At 31.7% G+C, this 19,485-nt stretch overlaps 1 protein-coding gene across 3 annotated transcripts in view; it reads left to right on the top strand.

Moving 5' to 3' along the window:
• The window catches only part of LOC111292002 (Protein kinase superfamily protein), a 34,661-nt gene extending 18,614 nt beyond the window's left edge, over positions 1-16,047 (top strand). The window contains exons 1-8 of one of the 3 annotated variants that reach the window (XM_089766910.1): positions 11,286-11,778; positions 12,346-13,089; positions 13,178-13,282; positions 13,470-13,592; positions 13,857-14,027; positions 14,114-14,243; positions 14,386-14,595; positions 15,459-16,047. In XM_089766910.1, coding sequence (XP_089623036.1) covers positions 12,425-13,089; positions 13,178-13,282; positions 13,470-13,592; positions 13,857-14,027; positions 14,114-14,243; positions 14,386-14,595; positions 15,459-15,545 — 1,491 coding nt within the window. In that variant the 5' untranslated portion in view covers positions 11,286-11,778; positions 12,346-12,424 and the 3' untranslated portion in view covers positions 15,546-16,047. Of the gene's footprint in view, positions 1-11,285; positions 11,779-12,345; positions 13,090-13,177; positions 13,283-13,469; positions 13,593-13,856; positions 14,028-14,113; positions 14,244-14,385; positions 14,596-15,458 lie in introns of those variants that run through there. The other 2 variants (XM_089766911.1, XM_089766909.1) reach the window with 2 other exon arrangements.
• The last annotated feature ends 3,438 nt before the right edge of the window (positions 16,048-19,485 follow it).

The following is a 19,485-nucleotide window of genomic DNA, read 5'->3' as shown; positions in this document are numbered from 1 at the left end:
CAAATTAAAGAAAAAGAGTCATATATGACCCCAATTAGAGCTTATTTGATGTCTGGTGAATTACTAAAAAATAAGGTTTGAGTTAAGGTCTTGGTAAAAAAAGCTCCTCGACACACCATAATCAATGAAATATTATACAAAAGATCTTTTAATTTGCCTTATCTAAGATACATAGATTAAAAGGAGGCAAACTATGCATTCAAGGATAGAGAATATGTGGTAATCACTTAGGACCTTAGCTGTTGGCCTATAAAGTATTCAAACAAGGCTATTACTGGTCGACCATTAGGAAAAATGTGACCTAGTAAAAAAATGCGATAAATGTCAGAGGTTCGCACATGTACAACATTTTTCATCAACTGAACTAATTCTCATTATTAGCCCTTGGCTTTTAATGTAATGAAAAATGGATGTCCTCGATCTTTTTACCTCGACCATATGACAAAAGAGATTTATGTTGGTAATAGTTAACTATTTCACTAAATGACTTAAAGTTGAGGCATTAGCTACCACCATTGAATCTCAGGTCAAAAAGTTTGTCTAGAAGAATATAATATACCAATTTGGTTTTCCTCAAGTTATAATAACAAACATTAGAAAATTGTTCGACAATTTGAAGTTCCAAAAGTGGTGCTCCAACCTCAGCATTGATCTGAGATTCACCTCGATTGTATATCCTTAGTCTAATAGCCAAGCCAATGCAACTAATAAGACCATATTAAAAGCCCTTAAAAAGAGGTTAAATGAAATTAAGGGTAAGTGGGCCAACAAGCTATCTAGTGTATTGCGAGCTCTCAGAATGACCATAAAAGTTCTTATAGGAGAAACTCCCTTCAATTTAGCCTTTGAAACGGAGGTTGAGGTGTTTGTGGAGATCGACCTCCCTAGCTTCTAAGTTGAGCTTGAAACCAAAAAAAAAGGAATGAAGAGGCCCTTAAGGCTAATTTGGATTTAAGAAAAAAGCAGAGAGACATAGCTTTGATTAAAATAGTAGCCTACCAGCAAAAAGTGTCCAATTTCTACAATAAGAGAGTCTGACAAAAGAACATAAAGAAAGACAACTTGGTGATCAGGAAACTAGAAAATCCAGAAGTTGATGATCGAGGTTGAAAATTAGTCCCAAATTGGGAAGGCCCCTACATCATCAAATAGGTCATCTATGACACCACCTACATATTGCAACATATGAATGGTAATCCTATTCCGATGACATGAAATGTGGACAACTTAAAAGTTTATTACCAGTAAAGGCCACAAGGTCGAGCTACCATTTGTAACTCTAAAGAAATGTTTGTACTGCTTATTGCTTGAGTTAAATAAAAGCCTCAATTCTATTCAAAGCATATAATATTGGATTTAATGTTGTGCATGAAGTTTAAAGCTTGGGCATAAACCAATCTAACTCTTGTACATTCAAGTTAATAATAAAGTTTAAATAACAAAGACATCCAAAGTTCAATGTTCGAAGTTTATTGATCAAGTCGACAAAATAAATTGATAGATTTGACATAAAAGACTGATTTATTAAGAAACCATTACATAAAATCTACTAACATTAAAAAATTAATATTAAGAAGTAGATTTATAATTCGAGTGAGAACCTTGGTCGTAATCCTATACTGAGTTGGCACTTGCGCAATTTAGATTTTTAAGTTAATTTAACTTATGTGATTATTTTGTGAAATACCGAGCTAAGACTTTCTTATTGAAATTAAAGAAAAATGAGCTATGGAGTAAAAGAGACTTGGTTGTTGAAATAAAAATTATTTACATCATCTAGTTAATTTTCAAAAGTTGTCAAAAGAGAAAAGAAAATCCATCCTAAACATCCTCTTTTTTGGGCTTTCTCTGCTTTTAAAGAATTGGCGTTAAAGGCTCATTAGCTTTAACCTCAACCTTGGGCCCCCCAACCTTAGCTCCAAGGGTAGCATCAAAGTAACTTTTATTTCTGCATCCTTTTCATCTTTAATGGCATCAGTAAGCGTAGGAGCTTGCTTGGACTTCATATTGTTAAGGTTGATCCCGAACAAGTCCAGGCCGGTATAAAGGAACTTAACCTCTTTTAATGCTAAGTTGAAAAAACCAAAGACATGGTCCCTAGCAAACTCCATTTGCATATCGTAAAACTCATTGGATGTTAGAAAATCTTCCACTGCTTGCTACTTAGCCTTCTTTTGAGCTTTAAGCTTTGACTTTAGCCTTTTCACCTCAACTAAGGCCTCATTGAGCCTAAAGTTGGCTTGTTATTGTAGAGACTCAATTGTGGCTTTTTGGAATAACATATTTTCAAGCCTAATAGTTATGTCCTAAAGCTTTTTGTAAAGCTTTTTATTAAACCTCTTTATCTCAGCATAGTGAGCTTTAAGCTTTTTGTTCACCTCCGCGACAGTGTTGAGGTCTTAAGCATAAGCCTTGAAGTCTTGCTCTATCTTGTGGTAGTGCACAAGAGTTTGGTAGGCACTTAATAGACCATGCCCCAAAGTTTAAGTCTAAGGTCAAGAGCTGTTCAGAGACTACAAAAGATAAAAACCAAGTTTAAACTTAAAAGATAAAATAAATAGTAAAATAAAATAAGTTAAGTTGAAAGACATATTGACCTTTTTTTGCGAAAATAACTCGTGTGATCTTTTTTACCACCTTAGGGTGCTTGAAGGCATTTTCTGTGGAGTTGAACTCTATATTTATTGCTCTGTGCTTCGAGGTGGAAAATAGTCTTGTTGTCTGCCTAAAAGGGGAGGCCTCAGTCTTTTGCTTATTTTGAGGCATTTACATCATACTTGTTTGCCTCTTTTAGGGTGTAGTAATGTTGGATAAAGGTTGAGAAGGAAGAGGATAAATTATTTTAATACCCCTCGAAGGAGCATTGAGCTGGATGGGGGCTTTACCCTTATCCACTGCCTTTGGAGGCAGGTACGAAGCGGGTCCAATCAAAAGGTTTTTTTTAGGCTGACATGTTTGTAAAGGAAAAATGAGCTAAGTGTTAGAAAAAGAATTTGACAAAATGAACATTGCATAAAATGACCTCGGACCTACCTTAATACTTAACCTTCTTAACAACATTAAAAAAAGTCAACTCATACATAACAATAACTAGCTTTCCCTTCTTAAGAAAATCAATTATTTTATCTCGAGCTTTGAGCTCAGTATTGTGAAGAGGCTAACCTAGATGTTTTAAAAAAATTTTAAGCCCATTATGTACCTCATATACTTTATTATTCTCTTTTTTTCATATAAAGGAAAAGTAACTTTTAACTTTTTATTGAGCTCGAGCAATCTGTAAAAATCTTATTAGTGGGTCGAGTTATCACATAGAGCTGACTCTTATCATGTGGATGCTTCTTAACTACAAAAAATTTCCTAAATAGAGGGATGATAAGAACTAAGCTTAACTTTTTACAAAAGATAATGAAACTTATAATTAATTGAAAAAAAATTAAGACAAACTAAAAGATAGTTAAATCATAAAAAAGAAGAAGATCTATAATAAAAAATGTAATGGAAATTTTAGACTGGCCATTATGGACTCTTAATACGTTAAAATTTTGTCAGTGTCTAAGAAAATAATAATTTAGTTATCGGTGGTCAACGTTATTATGTTATATCCCTTCTTTAAAAAGTCAAATCTAACATTCAAAGCATTGGAATAATGCACTGAGCATATGATAGGGCAATCTTCAAGGTTGGCCTTACCCTTTAAGCTTTGCATCACTTTTTTCGAGGTTATACCTAAGTTACAAGGGGTGTAGAATAGGGTAAAGTCTTTTATATCATTGCTTTAAGCGATCTCTTTCTTTCTCTTACCCCCATCTTTCTTCTCGGCTTAGTTAGAACCCTTTGCCTACTTCTTGCCCAAAGCTTGCTCACTTTCAAAAACTTCATCATTAGATGACTCAACTTCTAAGAAAGAAGTAAGGCCTTGCACTTAAGTAAGAGTTAGGACCTCCATAATGTTAAAGGAAGAAGAAGACAAAAATGAGCCAGAAGACCTTTTAAGTTTAGAAACTGAGCTAGAGTTAGACCTCAATCTTAGCCTAGAAGGTCATTAGAAAAAAGTATAAAGGTAAGAAGGGTGAGGACGAGAATGAGAGAGGTTTGAAAAAGAAGATAAAAAACTAAGACGAAAAGGAAGAGGAACAAAAGAAGAGGAAATATTAGATTAAGAATGTGAGAGGTTTAAAAAAGAAAAGAAAAGATCAGCCGAAGGAGTTGAAATGATCTCTGACATCATGATTAGAGGATTTTAGATCTCGAAATCTAATGTAGCAAAAAGCTCATCCATCCCATTAAAAATTTGCTCTTTCCTTACGTAAGCATTATTTTAAATTTATTTTTGACATTCAGCAGACATCGAATTTAAGCAAAAAGTAACTTGGCTATAATTTTTTCTTATAATAACATAAGTGACTTCATCATCTAAGGAGATATCTTGATAGTCAAGCTAATCTTCTCTTACTTATACCTTAAAATTCTCAAACATACTAGAATTAGAAAACATAAGGATAAAGGATGTATTAAAGAATTAAAAAAAAAAGAGGTTGATTGAAAAAAGGTTAAAAGTATTGAAGGTCAGTTAAATCAAGTTGATCAAGAGCTAGAAGGTTGTAATATGAGAAATAGAGGCCTAAAAGACCTTTTATCTAACAAATACAAAAATCAAATAAACGTTCTAGATTGTGCCAAGCAGCGAAAACGAATACTGAAAATAACTTTTTACATTCTTAGCTTTAATTCATTTTGTTGCCCAATTTTCCCTTTTTTTATTAAATAGAGAAGAGGCATACTGGTCATTTCAGCAAAAGCCATTCACATTAGCCAAACATCTGCAACATGTTAGGTCAACAATGTACTAACATAAAAGAAATTCAAAAACAAGAAACAAGCAAAAGTCTCGCATCGACATAATAATGGGATAGCAAATTACAATAAGATGTGATGTTAGATGTATAAAACACATCGGCAACCACCTATAAGCTTGCTTGATCCGATTCTCACTCGTATCGACACTCTTGGTCATTCACCTTGATGACTTTAGATTGGACCATCTAAGTAAAACTCCTAAAGCCCACGCTTAAGATTTTAAGCTCAATATCACTAAGCACATATTAGATCGACTCAATCAACACTTGTTAGTCTGATACTCATATTGCTTGATAGAGGGACATAATGTTAAAGGCATTTTTAGGTCAAAAGGATAAAATAGTTTTTTTCCTATTAAAGATTGTCAACAAATAGCCATAAGCATTTTTTATTTTTAGGTTGAGCTGACGTGTCTAGCCAGTTTGATTTCATAGGACAACATCAGCTCAACCACCTCACCAGTTTACTTAATATGCCCCCCAAATGTTGATTTGTCATTCTGAAATTAAACGGTCAATATTTAGGTCAGCTTAGTATGCTAGTTCATCTTGGGTTCTAAGGCTAACTTCAAGCAGCCTAGGCTACCCATGTCCTAACTCCTTATAGATATAAATAAAACCATCTAGGTACCATTTCATTATCTTACTTTATCTTACTTTTTCCTACTTTTCTTATATTCTCTGTCCTATTACCTTACTTAGTCAATTTTTGACTTAAGTATCGAAACACAAACACTAGAACTACTCTCAGCCTTTGTCTTTAACCACTCTATTTTTCCTTGATTTCAAGGTTTTACCCCTCGAAAATAACTTAGCATAAACACTTTACATGTTCATTACTCATAAATCTATTCTATGCATTGAAATTTCATTTTAGTGGAAATTTACAAAATTAATGAGACATAACTAGAAAAAAAAATCTTAATCTTTAGGAATATTTACAGAATACTAAATCATCAATTTTGGTGAATTAGAAACTTATTTTAGTTAATTCATGCAAACCTTTTTAACAAAATGACATCTAAATTTATTTTCAAATCTCAATAATTGAAATCTCTTTTGCTATTTCAAAACTATGATCTCTTTTATAAAAAATAAATCATCAATTTTGATTTGCGCAAAACATGGTGAGTTGGTGAAAGTAGCAAAGAGATGCAAAGCAAAAAAAGCCGAAAATGAGGAATGTGAAAGAGAAAGAAAGAAGCAGGATGTGTGAGAAAGAGGATCACTCCACTGCTCATTTACTTAACATTAAAAAATAGTTATTAGTATAAAGCAAAAAATAGAAGAAAAATTTTAACCAAAAGTATATGATAAAAATTGAAAAACAAATTCAAACAAAATAAAATTTAAAAATAAGTAAATGACTAAAATGTCTTTAGCGAAAATAATAATAATAATAATAACACAAATTTTAATCTTATCTAATGCATGTGGAAAGTAACCTACAAATTATTATTCAGATATAAATGAACAACATTTGTCCAAAAAAGGCAAAAAGAAATTTTGTGAAATGTTGTAAAGATTTCCAATAAATATATATATATATATATATATATATATATATATATATATAGAATCTATTTATAAGGACGTGAAATTTATAATATCTTGGTTGACTTGTTGATTAAGTTAGAAGGATTGGATTTTATTTAAAAAATTATAACCAATTAACAAATCTTCATAGATTTATAAAATTTTATTACATTATAAATTTTACAAAAGAATTAAAAAATATACAAATTTTAGAAAGATTGAATTTAAATCATTGAATGATATACATACATATATTTCTTTTCAAAATGAAAATTCAAGTAATTTATACTTTTTTAAAATAAAAAATTGAGCCACTAGATAGAAAAGGATTCATTTAGTTCAGTGGGAATGTTTATAGATATCCAAAAAAATAAAAATATAAAAAAATTGAATTTTTTTTTTGAAATCATGATAAACTTTTTTTTAAATACTCTTTTTATCAAATTAATGAATTTATAATAATTATATATATATATATATATATTATAAGTAGATATCCTCACAAAAAATTTGAATCCACCACTACCATTATGCACAAAGAAATAACTTTTGAAAAAAAATATAATTTTTTGGTTTAAAGGAGGGCAACGTCTTATTATATAGAAAGAGAAAGGGGAAGGCTTAATTTGAACTCAAGTTCTAATATCTTTCTTAAAATTTCCTGTGCCACTAGCCATTAAACGAAAGACAAATCGAAAAGAGAAATGATTTTTTTTTCTTTTTTAGTCCTTTTCGAAATTCAACGGGTTTAGCAATGCAAAATGTGTTAGTAATTTGCGTGTTTTTGACTCTAAATCTACACATCTCCAACATTTTTTATGGGCTAAAACTACATAAATTTTTTATTATGATATGCGGTGAAGTATAGAGACATTTTTATCAAAGTGTTATATTAAAAAAGATTTTTAAATTATAATAAAATATTTAAATTATAAAATTTATTAATTAATATAATACTTATTATAATATGATCAATTTCAAATAATAATATGTGAAATATAAATAATTTTTTAAATTTCACATTAATTAATATAATACTTGAAATATAAATAATTTTTTAAATTTCATATTAATTAATAAGTTTTTAATTAATGTATCCAGTTAGAGATTTTTAAAATTTAAATAATATATTAAGATCATGTTTGATGTATAATATTGTTGATAAGATAAGATAATAATTATTTTATATCATATTTGATTTATATATAAAAAGAAAGAGATTGTAAGGAAGATTAATATTCTCTTGGCATAATATTATTCAATCTTTTTCATTTTTAATATATGAGATTAAATTTATATGTCTAATTATATCTTTAAAAATTATATCAATAGTTTAAATTATATAAACTTTGAGAAATAATAATTTTGACAAATAAATAAATTATTTTATCATAATCCTTACATACATTAAACACAAAATATAATAAAATTATTTAATTTAATTCTATTAATAATATCATTTTATCATACATTATTATAATTTTATATATTCAATATATCTTAAATATTTTAATATAATTAAAAAATCATTCTTTACATTAATCAATGAAAATATAATAATATTTTTTGTGTCACAGTAACAAGTGCAACAACTCCCACCTCGAACAATTAATTTCCATTTTTTCTGATTGAAATTAATGAATTGAAAATAAGCTGGTACTGCAAAAGAGAAACTGCACGTGAGGTTTCTCATCTCCTAAACCATAAGCACATTGAAGCCCCATATGCTCTGATTAATTCTAAGGCAAGTTGATATCATGATTTATGATTATCATACTCATGGGGCTGACCCTTTAAAGACTTTGAGTTAGATTTGGCAACCCAAAGTTAGGGCCAAAAGATCTCTCAAGTAGGCCCCACAAAACATACCTCATTGGCAGCTTTTTTTTTTCCCCTGAAAATACATGCAAATCAAAATGTGAGATTTTGCCACTCATAAAGATCTGTTCAGTTAATAAAAAATATATTTTTTATCAATCAATATTCAATTTATGTAAAAAATATTTCAATAATAAAATCTAATTACTTAACTCACATTTGCATTTTATTAGCTTAACTCAAAAAAAAAAAAAAAAAACATATACTCGTTGATCAAAACTTGATTATATTAATGTGAAATATTGAAAAATGCTTTTTTCAAAAGAATTAAATTTAAATAAAATTTAAAAATATCGTTTATCACATTATTAAAAAAAATTGAGACTTTGTCAAGAAATCTAGATGGCACTATTTTCAGATTTTAAGACAAATGAAATAAGATTTATGAAATAAAATAGTAAAATATTAGTATTCATTTTAAATTAAAATTTTTTACTTAGCAAAATGACATTTCTTGTTTTCTAAATATAATAATATCTTAAATGATAAAGAATTTGATATTTTTTAAGTAAAATTTCGATTTCGAATCTTATGAATAAAAAAATAAATATAAAAAAATTTATTTTTTTATAAAATTCAATCCGATTCGATTTTAGATTAATCAAAATTTAAAATAATTTTTGAATACCAGAATCTCAAACCAAAAAAAAAAAAAATGTGAATCAGATAAAAGAGACATAGCTGAATAATTGGGACATACTTTAATTAAAAGTTAAGGTTCATATCGGAGGCTGTCTTAACTTCCCACGTTGGGGGTTTTATCTGCTTCCAAAACCCATTATTACATCCCAAAAGAGGCACATTTGTTTAGTTAGGAAATCAATAAAATATCAATCTCTTTGCAGCTTCAGAGGATTAGGTACTTAGGTTTGGTTAAATTGGATTGACATTATTACCCTTAAGAACCATTGCAAAATTAAATCCCTTTTATAACTTCTAAATTTTATTATATTAACATATCAAAAGTAGATCTCTCGTAACAAAATATAAAATTCTTATATTATAATTTATATTAATATATCAAATATAAAAAATATTTTTTTATTTTTATTAAATTTATATATAATTTATGTTAAAATTTTAAATCATTTTCACATAAATTAATATGTTGCGCTTAAAATAATAAGTTTTAATAAAGAGTTTTACAATTATTTATAAATAGAAATAACTTTATATTATTACTATGACTGTTAATGCTTGTCAGAAGTAATTGTATATTTTGGTTAAGATTGAAACAAGTTATTTGGACCCATTGGAGAAATAACTCTCCACATTTAATTTCCAAAAATTGGAAAAAAAAAGAAAAAAAATTCTTTAATTGGTTTTGCACTAGATTCTTTTGATAGAAACTGTGTTGAATTCAATATACCATGTGTCTTTGGTCAATACATTGAACTATTATTAGCTAACTTTGATTTCAATCAACCAAATTTAATTTGGATTGGAGTTACAATCATAGCAAATTTATTTTAGGTGGGATATATGATGTACAATTGACGATTACTGAACTTAGCTTTTTTTCTAGATGTTGTTTTATGTTTTCCTTTTTCCATTTTATGATATAGTTTTCTTAAGTGTTATAACATAATTGATTATAATTCATGTTTATTAAAAAAAAAAAAAACCGGTTAATTGGTTTTGCACTTGATTCAATAATGTTCTCTTTAGTCAATTATATAGTAGAATACGTAAGAGTTTAAAGATAAATTAAGAACTTATAAAAAAAGTTTAATTACTATAATGAATAAGAGAATTTAAAATCTGAAATTTAAAATTTAAATTAATTGATTTATGTAAATGATATTTAATAAATTTAAAATTTGAATTTTTACATTTAAAATTTTTTTAATTTTTAAATTGTAACCTCTTAGTAAAAAATCCAAGATGCCTCTTTTCTATTTAATTCTTTTTTTAAGAAAGGGATCACACTTAGAAAAAGAAATTAATCACACATGTCATAGGAAAGCAAGAATAGAAATGAAATTGCATGAACCATAAGATGTTGGATATTGGTTGGTTACGTTTGAAAGGGTTTTCTTTTTTTTTTTTTTTTTTAATTTGGGATCCTCACTTTTCGAAGTTATTTTAAGTCCTAATTAATTTAGAATTAAATTAAATCAGATTTTATAAGAGAAATAAAATTTTTCAAGTTTTTTTTATTTATAAAATTTAAAATCAAATTTAAAAAAAAAAATAATAAATTCTTTACCACTCAAACCAACCAACGAACATTAATGTTTAAAAAGGTTTAAATTCTTATAAAGTTGCCATTTGCAGTACTAATAAATGTCATATTTCTTTTTCTCATTGGCAAGTTGGGTTCCTAATTTCTACCAAAGGTATTAGTTGCCCCCCCCTTTTTTTTTAATGAGAATGAAACTAAATATGTACTTACAATTTTTACCTATGTTCAGCTTATTATTTTATTTTTAAGTAGACGTCATAGGCAAACTTAGATTTTAGGAGTAGTTGGATTTGGGCTGACTCCTTTTTTTTCTTTCTTTTTAAATGTTTTTTTTTTTTTTTCATTCCTTAATTTCCCTCTTCTTCTTTAACTTTTGTTTGTGTTGCAATATATTGTTTCAATAATATAAACATGGATAAATTTTATAGGAGGTTATATAGGAAAAATTTGTGAAAATTTTTTAAAAAGTTATTTAATAAAATTTTTAATAAAAAATTTAAATCTAATAAATTTTAATATAAAAAGTAATAAAATATAAAAAAAATTATAAAAATATTATTTATAATTTAAATTTGATCAATATTTATTTAACAATAAAAATTTGAATAATATTTTTTACAAAAAATATTTATCTAAAAATATATATAAAAAATTTTTAAAATTTTTTAAAATTTTATATATTTAATCTATTTTAGGAAATTTTTTTATTTTAATTTTTGATTTTAAATTTTATTTAATTACTTTTAATAAAAAATTTTATAAATTTCACCAAAATTATTTTATCGAAGTGTTTTCATATATAGGTTTGTTTATAAATGCCCGTCATGCTTGTTCACCTCATTTATGCTTTTCCTTTACTGTTCTCTTTCTCCGGTGTCCTCCATTGTAAACTAAGCTTCCTTTCCAGCCTTTTTTCAGGCCCCTCTCTTCTCCTCAGACACTCAAAGACCCACCAACCATTTTACCTACCTCTTCTTCCTTTTTCTTTTTTCTTTATATATTTAGGCTTCTATCATTTCTCTCTTTCTACATTCTTGCTTGAAAGATTAGATTTTTGTCTGGCCTTTTCTTTCCCATTTCTTTTTTATCATTAGCTGAGTTCTGTTTTTGGCCTACTTGGAATGCCACGACAACACCAAAAGGAAGGGCTTCTACTTGTAAACTACTCTTCCTTTGCAATTGCTGCTTTACCCCTTTGCAGGCATTTGGGGTTTTATTCTACATTGTCTTCTTGTCTTTTGCTCATTCAGAGTCCCACTTGGATGCTAAAATATAAGTTTTTTGTTTCTTTGCTTCTGTGAATGCCCAAGGAAGAAGATCAAGGTAAATGCTTTCTCTTTTTGAGTTACTTTATCTGTCTCTTAATTGGATCATAGGTGATGCTTTTAGCCTACTAGTTTATTCATTTTTCAAAAGAAATGGAGTTCTTTTTTCTCTTTTTTTTTTTTGTGTATTTCGTAATGGATTATGAGTTTGTTGTGAATTTTTTATTGGTCTGACTTGTTTAGGGAATGGTTTTTCTTGATTTGTTAAATGCATAAATAAAGTGGTGGTTTTTGTTCACTCATGAAACTGTTAAAGATGTAATTAACTTCATTAAATGTGGTATCAAATTCTCCTGCTATTTTTCCCCTTTTCTTTTTCATCTTTTTAGTTCTTTTTGGTGGGTGAAGATTAAGCCAAGAATCTTATGACATTTGTTATCTTTTTTGGGTTTTCAGATTTAAGTGCAAGGGGGGTTTTCATGAGTATGAATGAAATGTCAATCACATGTAGCTTATTCTGCATAAAATTTCAACAAAAAAGTATCTATGGACTTTAAAAATTATTATTAAACATGCTTCTCATTTTGATATTTCTGGTGTTACATGATATGTTTTTGGCACGCAGGTAGGAATGTGTTAAAATTTTGGTCTTGTATACAAGAGACTAAATATAATTTTTATTGTTAAAATCCAGAAGATCAGAGATGTCGTCTCAGGATGACTTAAATGCTGAATTATCAAAGAAGACAACATTTTTGGGTCTAAAACTCTGGGTTTTGATTGGGATATCTGTTGGGGCATTTATAGTGTTGATTCTTGTTATCTTATCTATATGGGTTACATTTCGGAGGAGATCCAGACGAGCAGTAGACAAGTTCTCGCTTTCTCAAATACCAAATGTCTCAAAGGATATCAAGGTTGACAAGGTTGGAGTTCAGAGCTTCAATGATCATCCTGAAAGTTTATCCCTCTCTGTTCATGATAAACAGAGTGAAAAGAATTCAGAGAAAATGCTAGCTCATTTGGGGATGAGCAAATCGAGTGATCCTGATAATATCAGTCAATGCAGCTCAATTTACCATCATGAGAGAGGTTTTAGTTCCCATTCAGGAGAAGAAGGTAGCTCTGGAACGGTCCGAAAGCAGTCTGCATTGTCATATGGAGGAGTAGTGACAGCCTCTCCTCTAGTTGGTCTGCCAGAAATTTCACGTCTTGGGTGGGGTCACTGGTTTACTCTTAGGGATCTTGATCTGGCTACTAATCGTTTCTCAGCAGAGAATGTGATTGGAGAGGGTGGATATGGGGTGGTTTACAGGGGTAGACTGATTAATGGAACTGAAGTAGCAGTTAAGAAGCTTCTTAATAATCTGTAAGGATATCTTTCAAGACACTATCTTATTTCATTTAATGCTTCTTTAAATTTATTTTGTAATAATATTGGGGAATTGGACGTCTAGGGGACAGGCAGAAAAAGAATTTAGGGTTGAAGTGGAGGCCATTGGTCATGTTCGACATAAGAACCTTGTGTGGCTTTTGGGTTATTGCATAGAAGGTGTTCACAGGTGAAATTCAATTATTTTTCATTGATTTATTTGTCAATTCCATTACAGATTCACTTTTAACCATAGTTGTGTATTAATATGTTAATGCATGCTATACTTTTCTGATCCTACCTCAGTCTTTATAGTTATTTGAGTTTGATTTCACTGCAAATCAGATTATAACTGTAATTACTGGTTGATTACATAGGATGCTGGTATATGAATATGTGAATAATGGTAACTTGGAACAATGGCTACATGGGGCAATGCACCAGCATGGTACCCTTACTTGGGAGGCTCGCATGAAGGTTATTCTTGGTACTGCCAAAGCGTAAGTTCACCATTCAAACTTGAAGCTTTTCTTTAAAGGTGCTTTTGTCAGTCATATACAATGTGGAATTTATTTAAATTCTGACCATTTAACTCTTCCTCTGATTAAAGTAGAAAGCATTACATATTTTGTTATTTCTAGAACCATGTTTCATATTCTGATTCTGATTAGTATTCTAATTGATAGTAGAAATAATTGAAAATATCATTTGCTTTAAAAAACTGAGTGAGATGAAAAGCTTGGTTTTTTTGTAATTGGTCACAGGCTTGCTTATTTGCATGAAGCAATAGAACCGAAAGTTGTTCACCGGGACATAAAATCCAGCAACATCTTGATTGATGATGATTTCAATGCCAAGGTTTCTGATTTTGGTCTGGCCAAGCTCTTGGGTTCAGGAGAGAGTCATATCACAACTAGAGTTATGGGGACTTTTGGGTAATTCTAAATTCTTATTCTCTCCAGCAACAATCTGTTACTGTATCTAAGTATGTCTGATTGAACTTTTCTTATGTGAATTTCAGTTATGTGGCACCAGAATATGCTAACACTGGCTTGTTAAATGAGAGGAGTGACATTTACAGCTTTGGTGTTCTCCTGCTTGAAGCTGTCACTGGAAGAGACCCTGTTGACTATGGGAGACCGGCTAATGAGGTACTATTTAATAGTGACAACCAACACTTTTTCCATCAAATTCTCCTCACTTGGCCCCCCTCCGTGTTTAGCTGTTTTTCTGTACATATAACAAATAATTTCTGCAAGAATTTTTCATCGGCAAACCATATGCCTAGTGCAGGTCAACCTTGTTGAGTGGCTTAAGATGATGGTTGGAACAAAAAGAGCAGAGGAAGTAGTGGATCCAAATCTTGAAGTTAGACCCATAACACGTGCTCTTAAACGTGCCCTTTTGGTGGCACTTAGATGTGTTGATCCTCATGCTCCTAAGCGACCAAAAATGAGTCAGGTTGTACGAATGCTTGAAGCTGACGAATACCCATTTCGTGAGGTATAAGGATTCTATTTGCTGGTTATTAATCTTATTTTTGTTTGTATTTCTGTATGGCGTCTTTTCATGAATTATTTTATTTGTGAAATTGGTGTAGTGCATTTCTTTGTCATTAGAGTTAGCATCTTTGTTGCAAGATTGGTCCTTTGCATCCCCTGTCCTCCCTTCCCTATACATCTTTTGAGGGTGAAAAAGAAAAGATGGAGGAGAATTCTACTAGGCAGTGAACCTAGCTATCCTGAGTAGATGATTATGGGCATAATCTCCATGCTGATTATTTTATTTTAAAAAACCATGATATGATGCCAAAGCACAATCAAGAAGTCTTTCAAATATCTTTTTTATGTTATTATATGAATTTCTGATGCTCAAGTTTGTTGTCGTACTCTCACATAACGTTCAGTATGATCCGGCATTTACTGTATCTATTACTTTATTTCTTTTGAATGTGCACATCCTATCTTGCGATACAAACACTACCATTCTATTGCTTTGTAAAACCAGGCTCCATGTATAAACTTGACAGCTAGTATTATGAAGTGGTTTCATAACTCTATACTTTCTTCTGCTTGACTGATGCAACAAGACAAAACTTGAATCCTATAATTATTTATCATGTCTATATCCCATGGACTTTACTTTGAACTCAGATGATGATTGTCTAGGGTAGATTTTTCCTTCCAGTGTTGACTTTTGCATTGCATTTTTTTTTTAATCTTTCTCAAATTGGTCAAGACATTTTTCCTTCATTTACTGAGATAGACGGTGATGTTGTCTTACACTTCCTCTTATCTTTTTTATGATCTTCATGCTACGAGTTCCATTGACAAAGTCCTGACATAGACTTCTGCAATCTTATTCAGGACCGGAGGAACAGAAAGAGCCGTACAGCCAGCATGGAAATAGAATCTATGAAGGCATCGACCAGTGTGGAGAGCAAGGCAGGGTAATCACAGAGCAACGTAACTGAGACGACTCATGAGTAGGACTGACAAAAGCATGACCTGGTGAATAATTGTGTCGTATATAAAGCCTTCAGTAACTCATTGATACATATACATCCCAACAGTTTGTTTGTTTTGGACAAAATTTCTTGCATCCAAGAGAGGAATCAGCTTGAAGATGGCCCATTAGGATTTTGAATTACTGGCAGCTGTTTCTGTACTTCTTCCTTGGGCATATCACACATTGGCTATCACGAGATGAAAAGCTGCTTTCAGGCAGATGAAAGGGTAACATCTGAAAGAGAAAGAGAGAGAGAGAGAGGTTCTTCTTGTACGGGTGTGTCACGGGGATTGGTGGGCTGTCGTTTATACTACCATATAATTATGATTTTTTACCTTTTTTTTCTTTTTCTTCCCTGGGGTTCAATAACTGTTCTTTGTATGGTAATTGTATTTTGTTATTTCCTTCCTAATTTATTATTTTTGCACTACCAGCCATCAAAATCAATGATCATTTTTCATTCCACTTTTTCCTCTTTACACAATAATGTCTTGAACTTTGTTTACCTTGTAATGATGCATGAACACACTCCAACTCCCACAGCTTGTTCCTTTTTTCATAACCTAAATTTCACATGTGATTTCTGGTCAAATTTCTATGCTCTTTACTTTTTCTCTGTCTTCGATTCATCATGATGCATTGTCTCCTCAGAGCTTACAGTAATCAAGGTTTGGTCTTAATCCCATTGAAGCATATATATATATATATATATATATATATATATATATATATAAAAGAAGGATAGACAAACTTTTCTGAAACAGAAATGGAATGTTTCTTATGTTATATAATATGGTGTTGTTTAGTTCTGATAAAAAGTCATTTTAGTGTAGATCTAACGTTAATTTCATTTAATGCATTTAGATGAGTTTGTTTCAATTGTATAATAATAATAATGTTAGAGTTACATGAACACTTTTCAGATAGAGCAGTCTAGTTGCCCTTTGCGTTAAGCAACACTACTTTTATTTATTTTTTCGGTTAAGGTTTTTGTTTATAATTTTCTATCTCGAGAAATTATACATAATAAAGGAGAGAATTTTTACATGAATTGTTAATTATGTGTTTTGATATACAAGAGGTCGTAGTTTAAGGATAAGAACAAAGATTGTAGAAATGAGATTCAAATTTTAATATTGAGATTTAAATCTTAAATGTGTTGAATACCGACATATTTTAAGAATGATTATATGAATTAAACTCACAACTAAACTAAAACCCCTTCAATAAATTATATTTTCAAGTTAGTAGTAAAATAAAAATTTATCATTTTTGACATCCAGTTGACAGCCTCTTTTAAGATGATAATTTGAGCAAGGTTTTTTTCTTCTTTTTTTTTTTTGTGTTGGGTATAGTAACTTTTGTATATGACAATGCTATTGTCACGTCCTGGGCGAGCACGTCAGGCACATAGGCTCGAGTACCCGAAGTTGAGGCTCGCGCATCCAGAGCATTGGCGGGGGTTTGCGTATTAGGCTTGAAAATGAGTTCAAATTGCCTGCATAGCCAGGTCCAGGCTCGCAAGACATCCGCACCACATCTAGGAAGGCCTAGGAGAGGAAGTGTGCAACAAGATTTTCTAGAAGCGTACAGGATCAACAGGAGTCTTTAGCAGGATCTACTTGACTTTAAAAATCAGGAAGTAAATCTTGTATTAATGTAATTTGTGTAATCCCCGATTGAGTAGGAGATATTGTAATCCCATGATTCTAAGGTGTTGCCATAAGTTAGCTAGGGGCCTCAACTATAAATAGAGGGTCACCCCCCTCTTTTGTACATCATCATACACTTTTGCTTTAGTAAAATATAGAGCATATTCCAGCAATTCTCTTATTCTCTTGTTTTTCTCCAATTTGTGCATTATGTCCTTCCCATTGTTCTACTGTCCATACGCTAGTGTTTTAGGCCGACTTAGGCTAGAAGAAGGTGATTCCAAGCTTAAAGCCCTACGGATTCTGAGTTTTAGGTCAGAGCCCATGATAGTTGATATCAATGCAATTTTGGTTCTACTTGTTTGTGTATGTGTGTAGGTTAGATCGCAGTCGAAGAGATGCAATCCCAGAGCGATGTTACTAGCTAACAACCAGAAGCCTAGGAGCAAAGCCGCGAAAGGGACAAGAAGGCCAGTTCAAGAGATATTTGGTCCACCATGGATGAGAGGCTGTCCAAGGTTGAGGTGACTATGGGTAATATGAAAGATAAGCATGATGATGTGGAGACTCACGTTAAAGCGCTAGACTTCATGAAGGAAGAGCTCAAGGGTAAGTTACAAGCTGCTTTCAACGAAGGCCTGGACGTGATCACCCAAAGGAATGAGAGCTTGTAAGCCTAGGTGGAGACTATGCACAGTGGTATGAAGGCCATGTGCAAAGAGATGGAAGAGTTCAAGAGCGAGCTCACTGTTTGTAAAACTGCCATTGGGAATGGCATGTTCGCTGGAGCGTCTAAGACTCATGTGGAGATCCTCAAGCCTAAGGAGTTTAAGGGGACTAGGGTGGCCAAAAAAGTAGACAACTACTTATAGGGGATGGAGCAGTACTTCTAGGCCACGAGCATACAAAACAATGCTACCAAGGTAAGCACCGCTGCTATGTATCTTATTAATGTGGCCTTGTTATGGTGGAGGCGTAAGTGTGATAATGTGAGGCATAAGGGCACCATGATTAAAACCTGGGTAGAGTTCCAAAAAGAGTTTAGGGAGCAGTTTTACTCGAAGTATGCCAACGATAAAGCATGAGCAAAGTTACGCAGGTTGAGCCAACAACGGGACATAAGGGAGTATGTCCAAAAATTATCTAAACTGATGCTTCAAATCGCAGATCTGAGTGAGACGGAGGGTCTATTTGCTTTCATAGATGGGTTGAAGTCGTGGGTAAAACATGAACTACAACGGAGGGGAGTTCATGACTTAGCTAAAATTATGACTACTACTGAGTCCTTGGTGGAGTTCAAACCACTAAACAAGTTTGAGTCTTTTAAACCTAAAGGAAATGGTAGAGATAAGGGGACCGAGAGAGGCAATCTAAGGGAAGAAACCATGATCGGCAGTCTAAATATGGGGATTAAGACCGTTTGAACAAAGATGGTGAGAGAAAGCCACCAATAGGAAAGTGGAAGGTAAAAGGGGATCGAGAGCTGATCTCTTGCTACCTATGTGGAGGAGGCCATATAGCGTGTAATTGCCTACAGAAAGACAAGCTGGCTGCTATAGACAAAGAGTCTGATGAGGAGCTAAAAGTAAGGGCAGCAAAGTTTGGGTCGTTGGTGCTCAATGCTATCAAGAATAAAGAGAGCCGTAAGCCAAAAGGCTTGATGTTTACGGATATAATGGTTGTGGGCCAGAAAGTGAGCGCACTAGAGGACACATGTGCCTCAGACTTGTTTATTTTAGGTGATGAAGCCCAGAAGCTCGGATTGAAGGTGTAGAAAGGGACTATTACTATCAAGACAATGAACTCCAAGGAAGTTCTAGCCACTGGAGTAGCGCAGGGAGTAAAGTTATAGCTTGGAGATTGGAAGTGTAAGGAAGCCATTGAGGTAATACCCTTGGATAACTATGAGTTTTTGATTGGGTTAGATTTTCTTATTTGGATTAACGCCCTTATTGTGTCTTTTGCCAATTGTATATGCATTCTGGATATACGATGCCAATGCCTTGTACCATTGAGGTACGAGTTCGAGATTGGGTCTAAGGTGGTGTCAGCCATTCAATTTGCCAAAATGGTGAGTAGAGATGAAGATACCTTCTTAGTAGCCCTGAAGTATGAGAAACCAAGGGAGAAAGAGACTAACACCCCCTTGAAGGTGCTAAAGGTGTTGGAATCCTTTAGCAATGTAATGCCCATAAAGCTGTCTAGCAAGCTACCACTCAAGAGAGAGGTGGAC

Source organism: Durio zibethinus, chromosome 10 (assembly GCF_047325235.1).
Source record: "Durio zibethinus cultivar Kanyao isolate XHJ-2024 chromosome 10, ASM4732523v1, whole genome shotgun sequence".
Classification (NCBI taxonomy): Eukaryota; Viridiplantae; Streptophyta; class Magnoliopsida; order Malvales; family Malvaceae; genus Durio; species Durio zibethinus.
The sequence above is the reverse complement of the archived record's forward strand: the minus strand, read 5'-3'. Positions and strand labels throughout refer to the sequence as shown.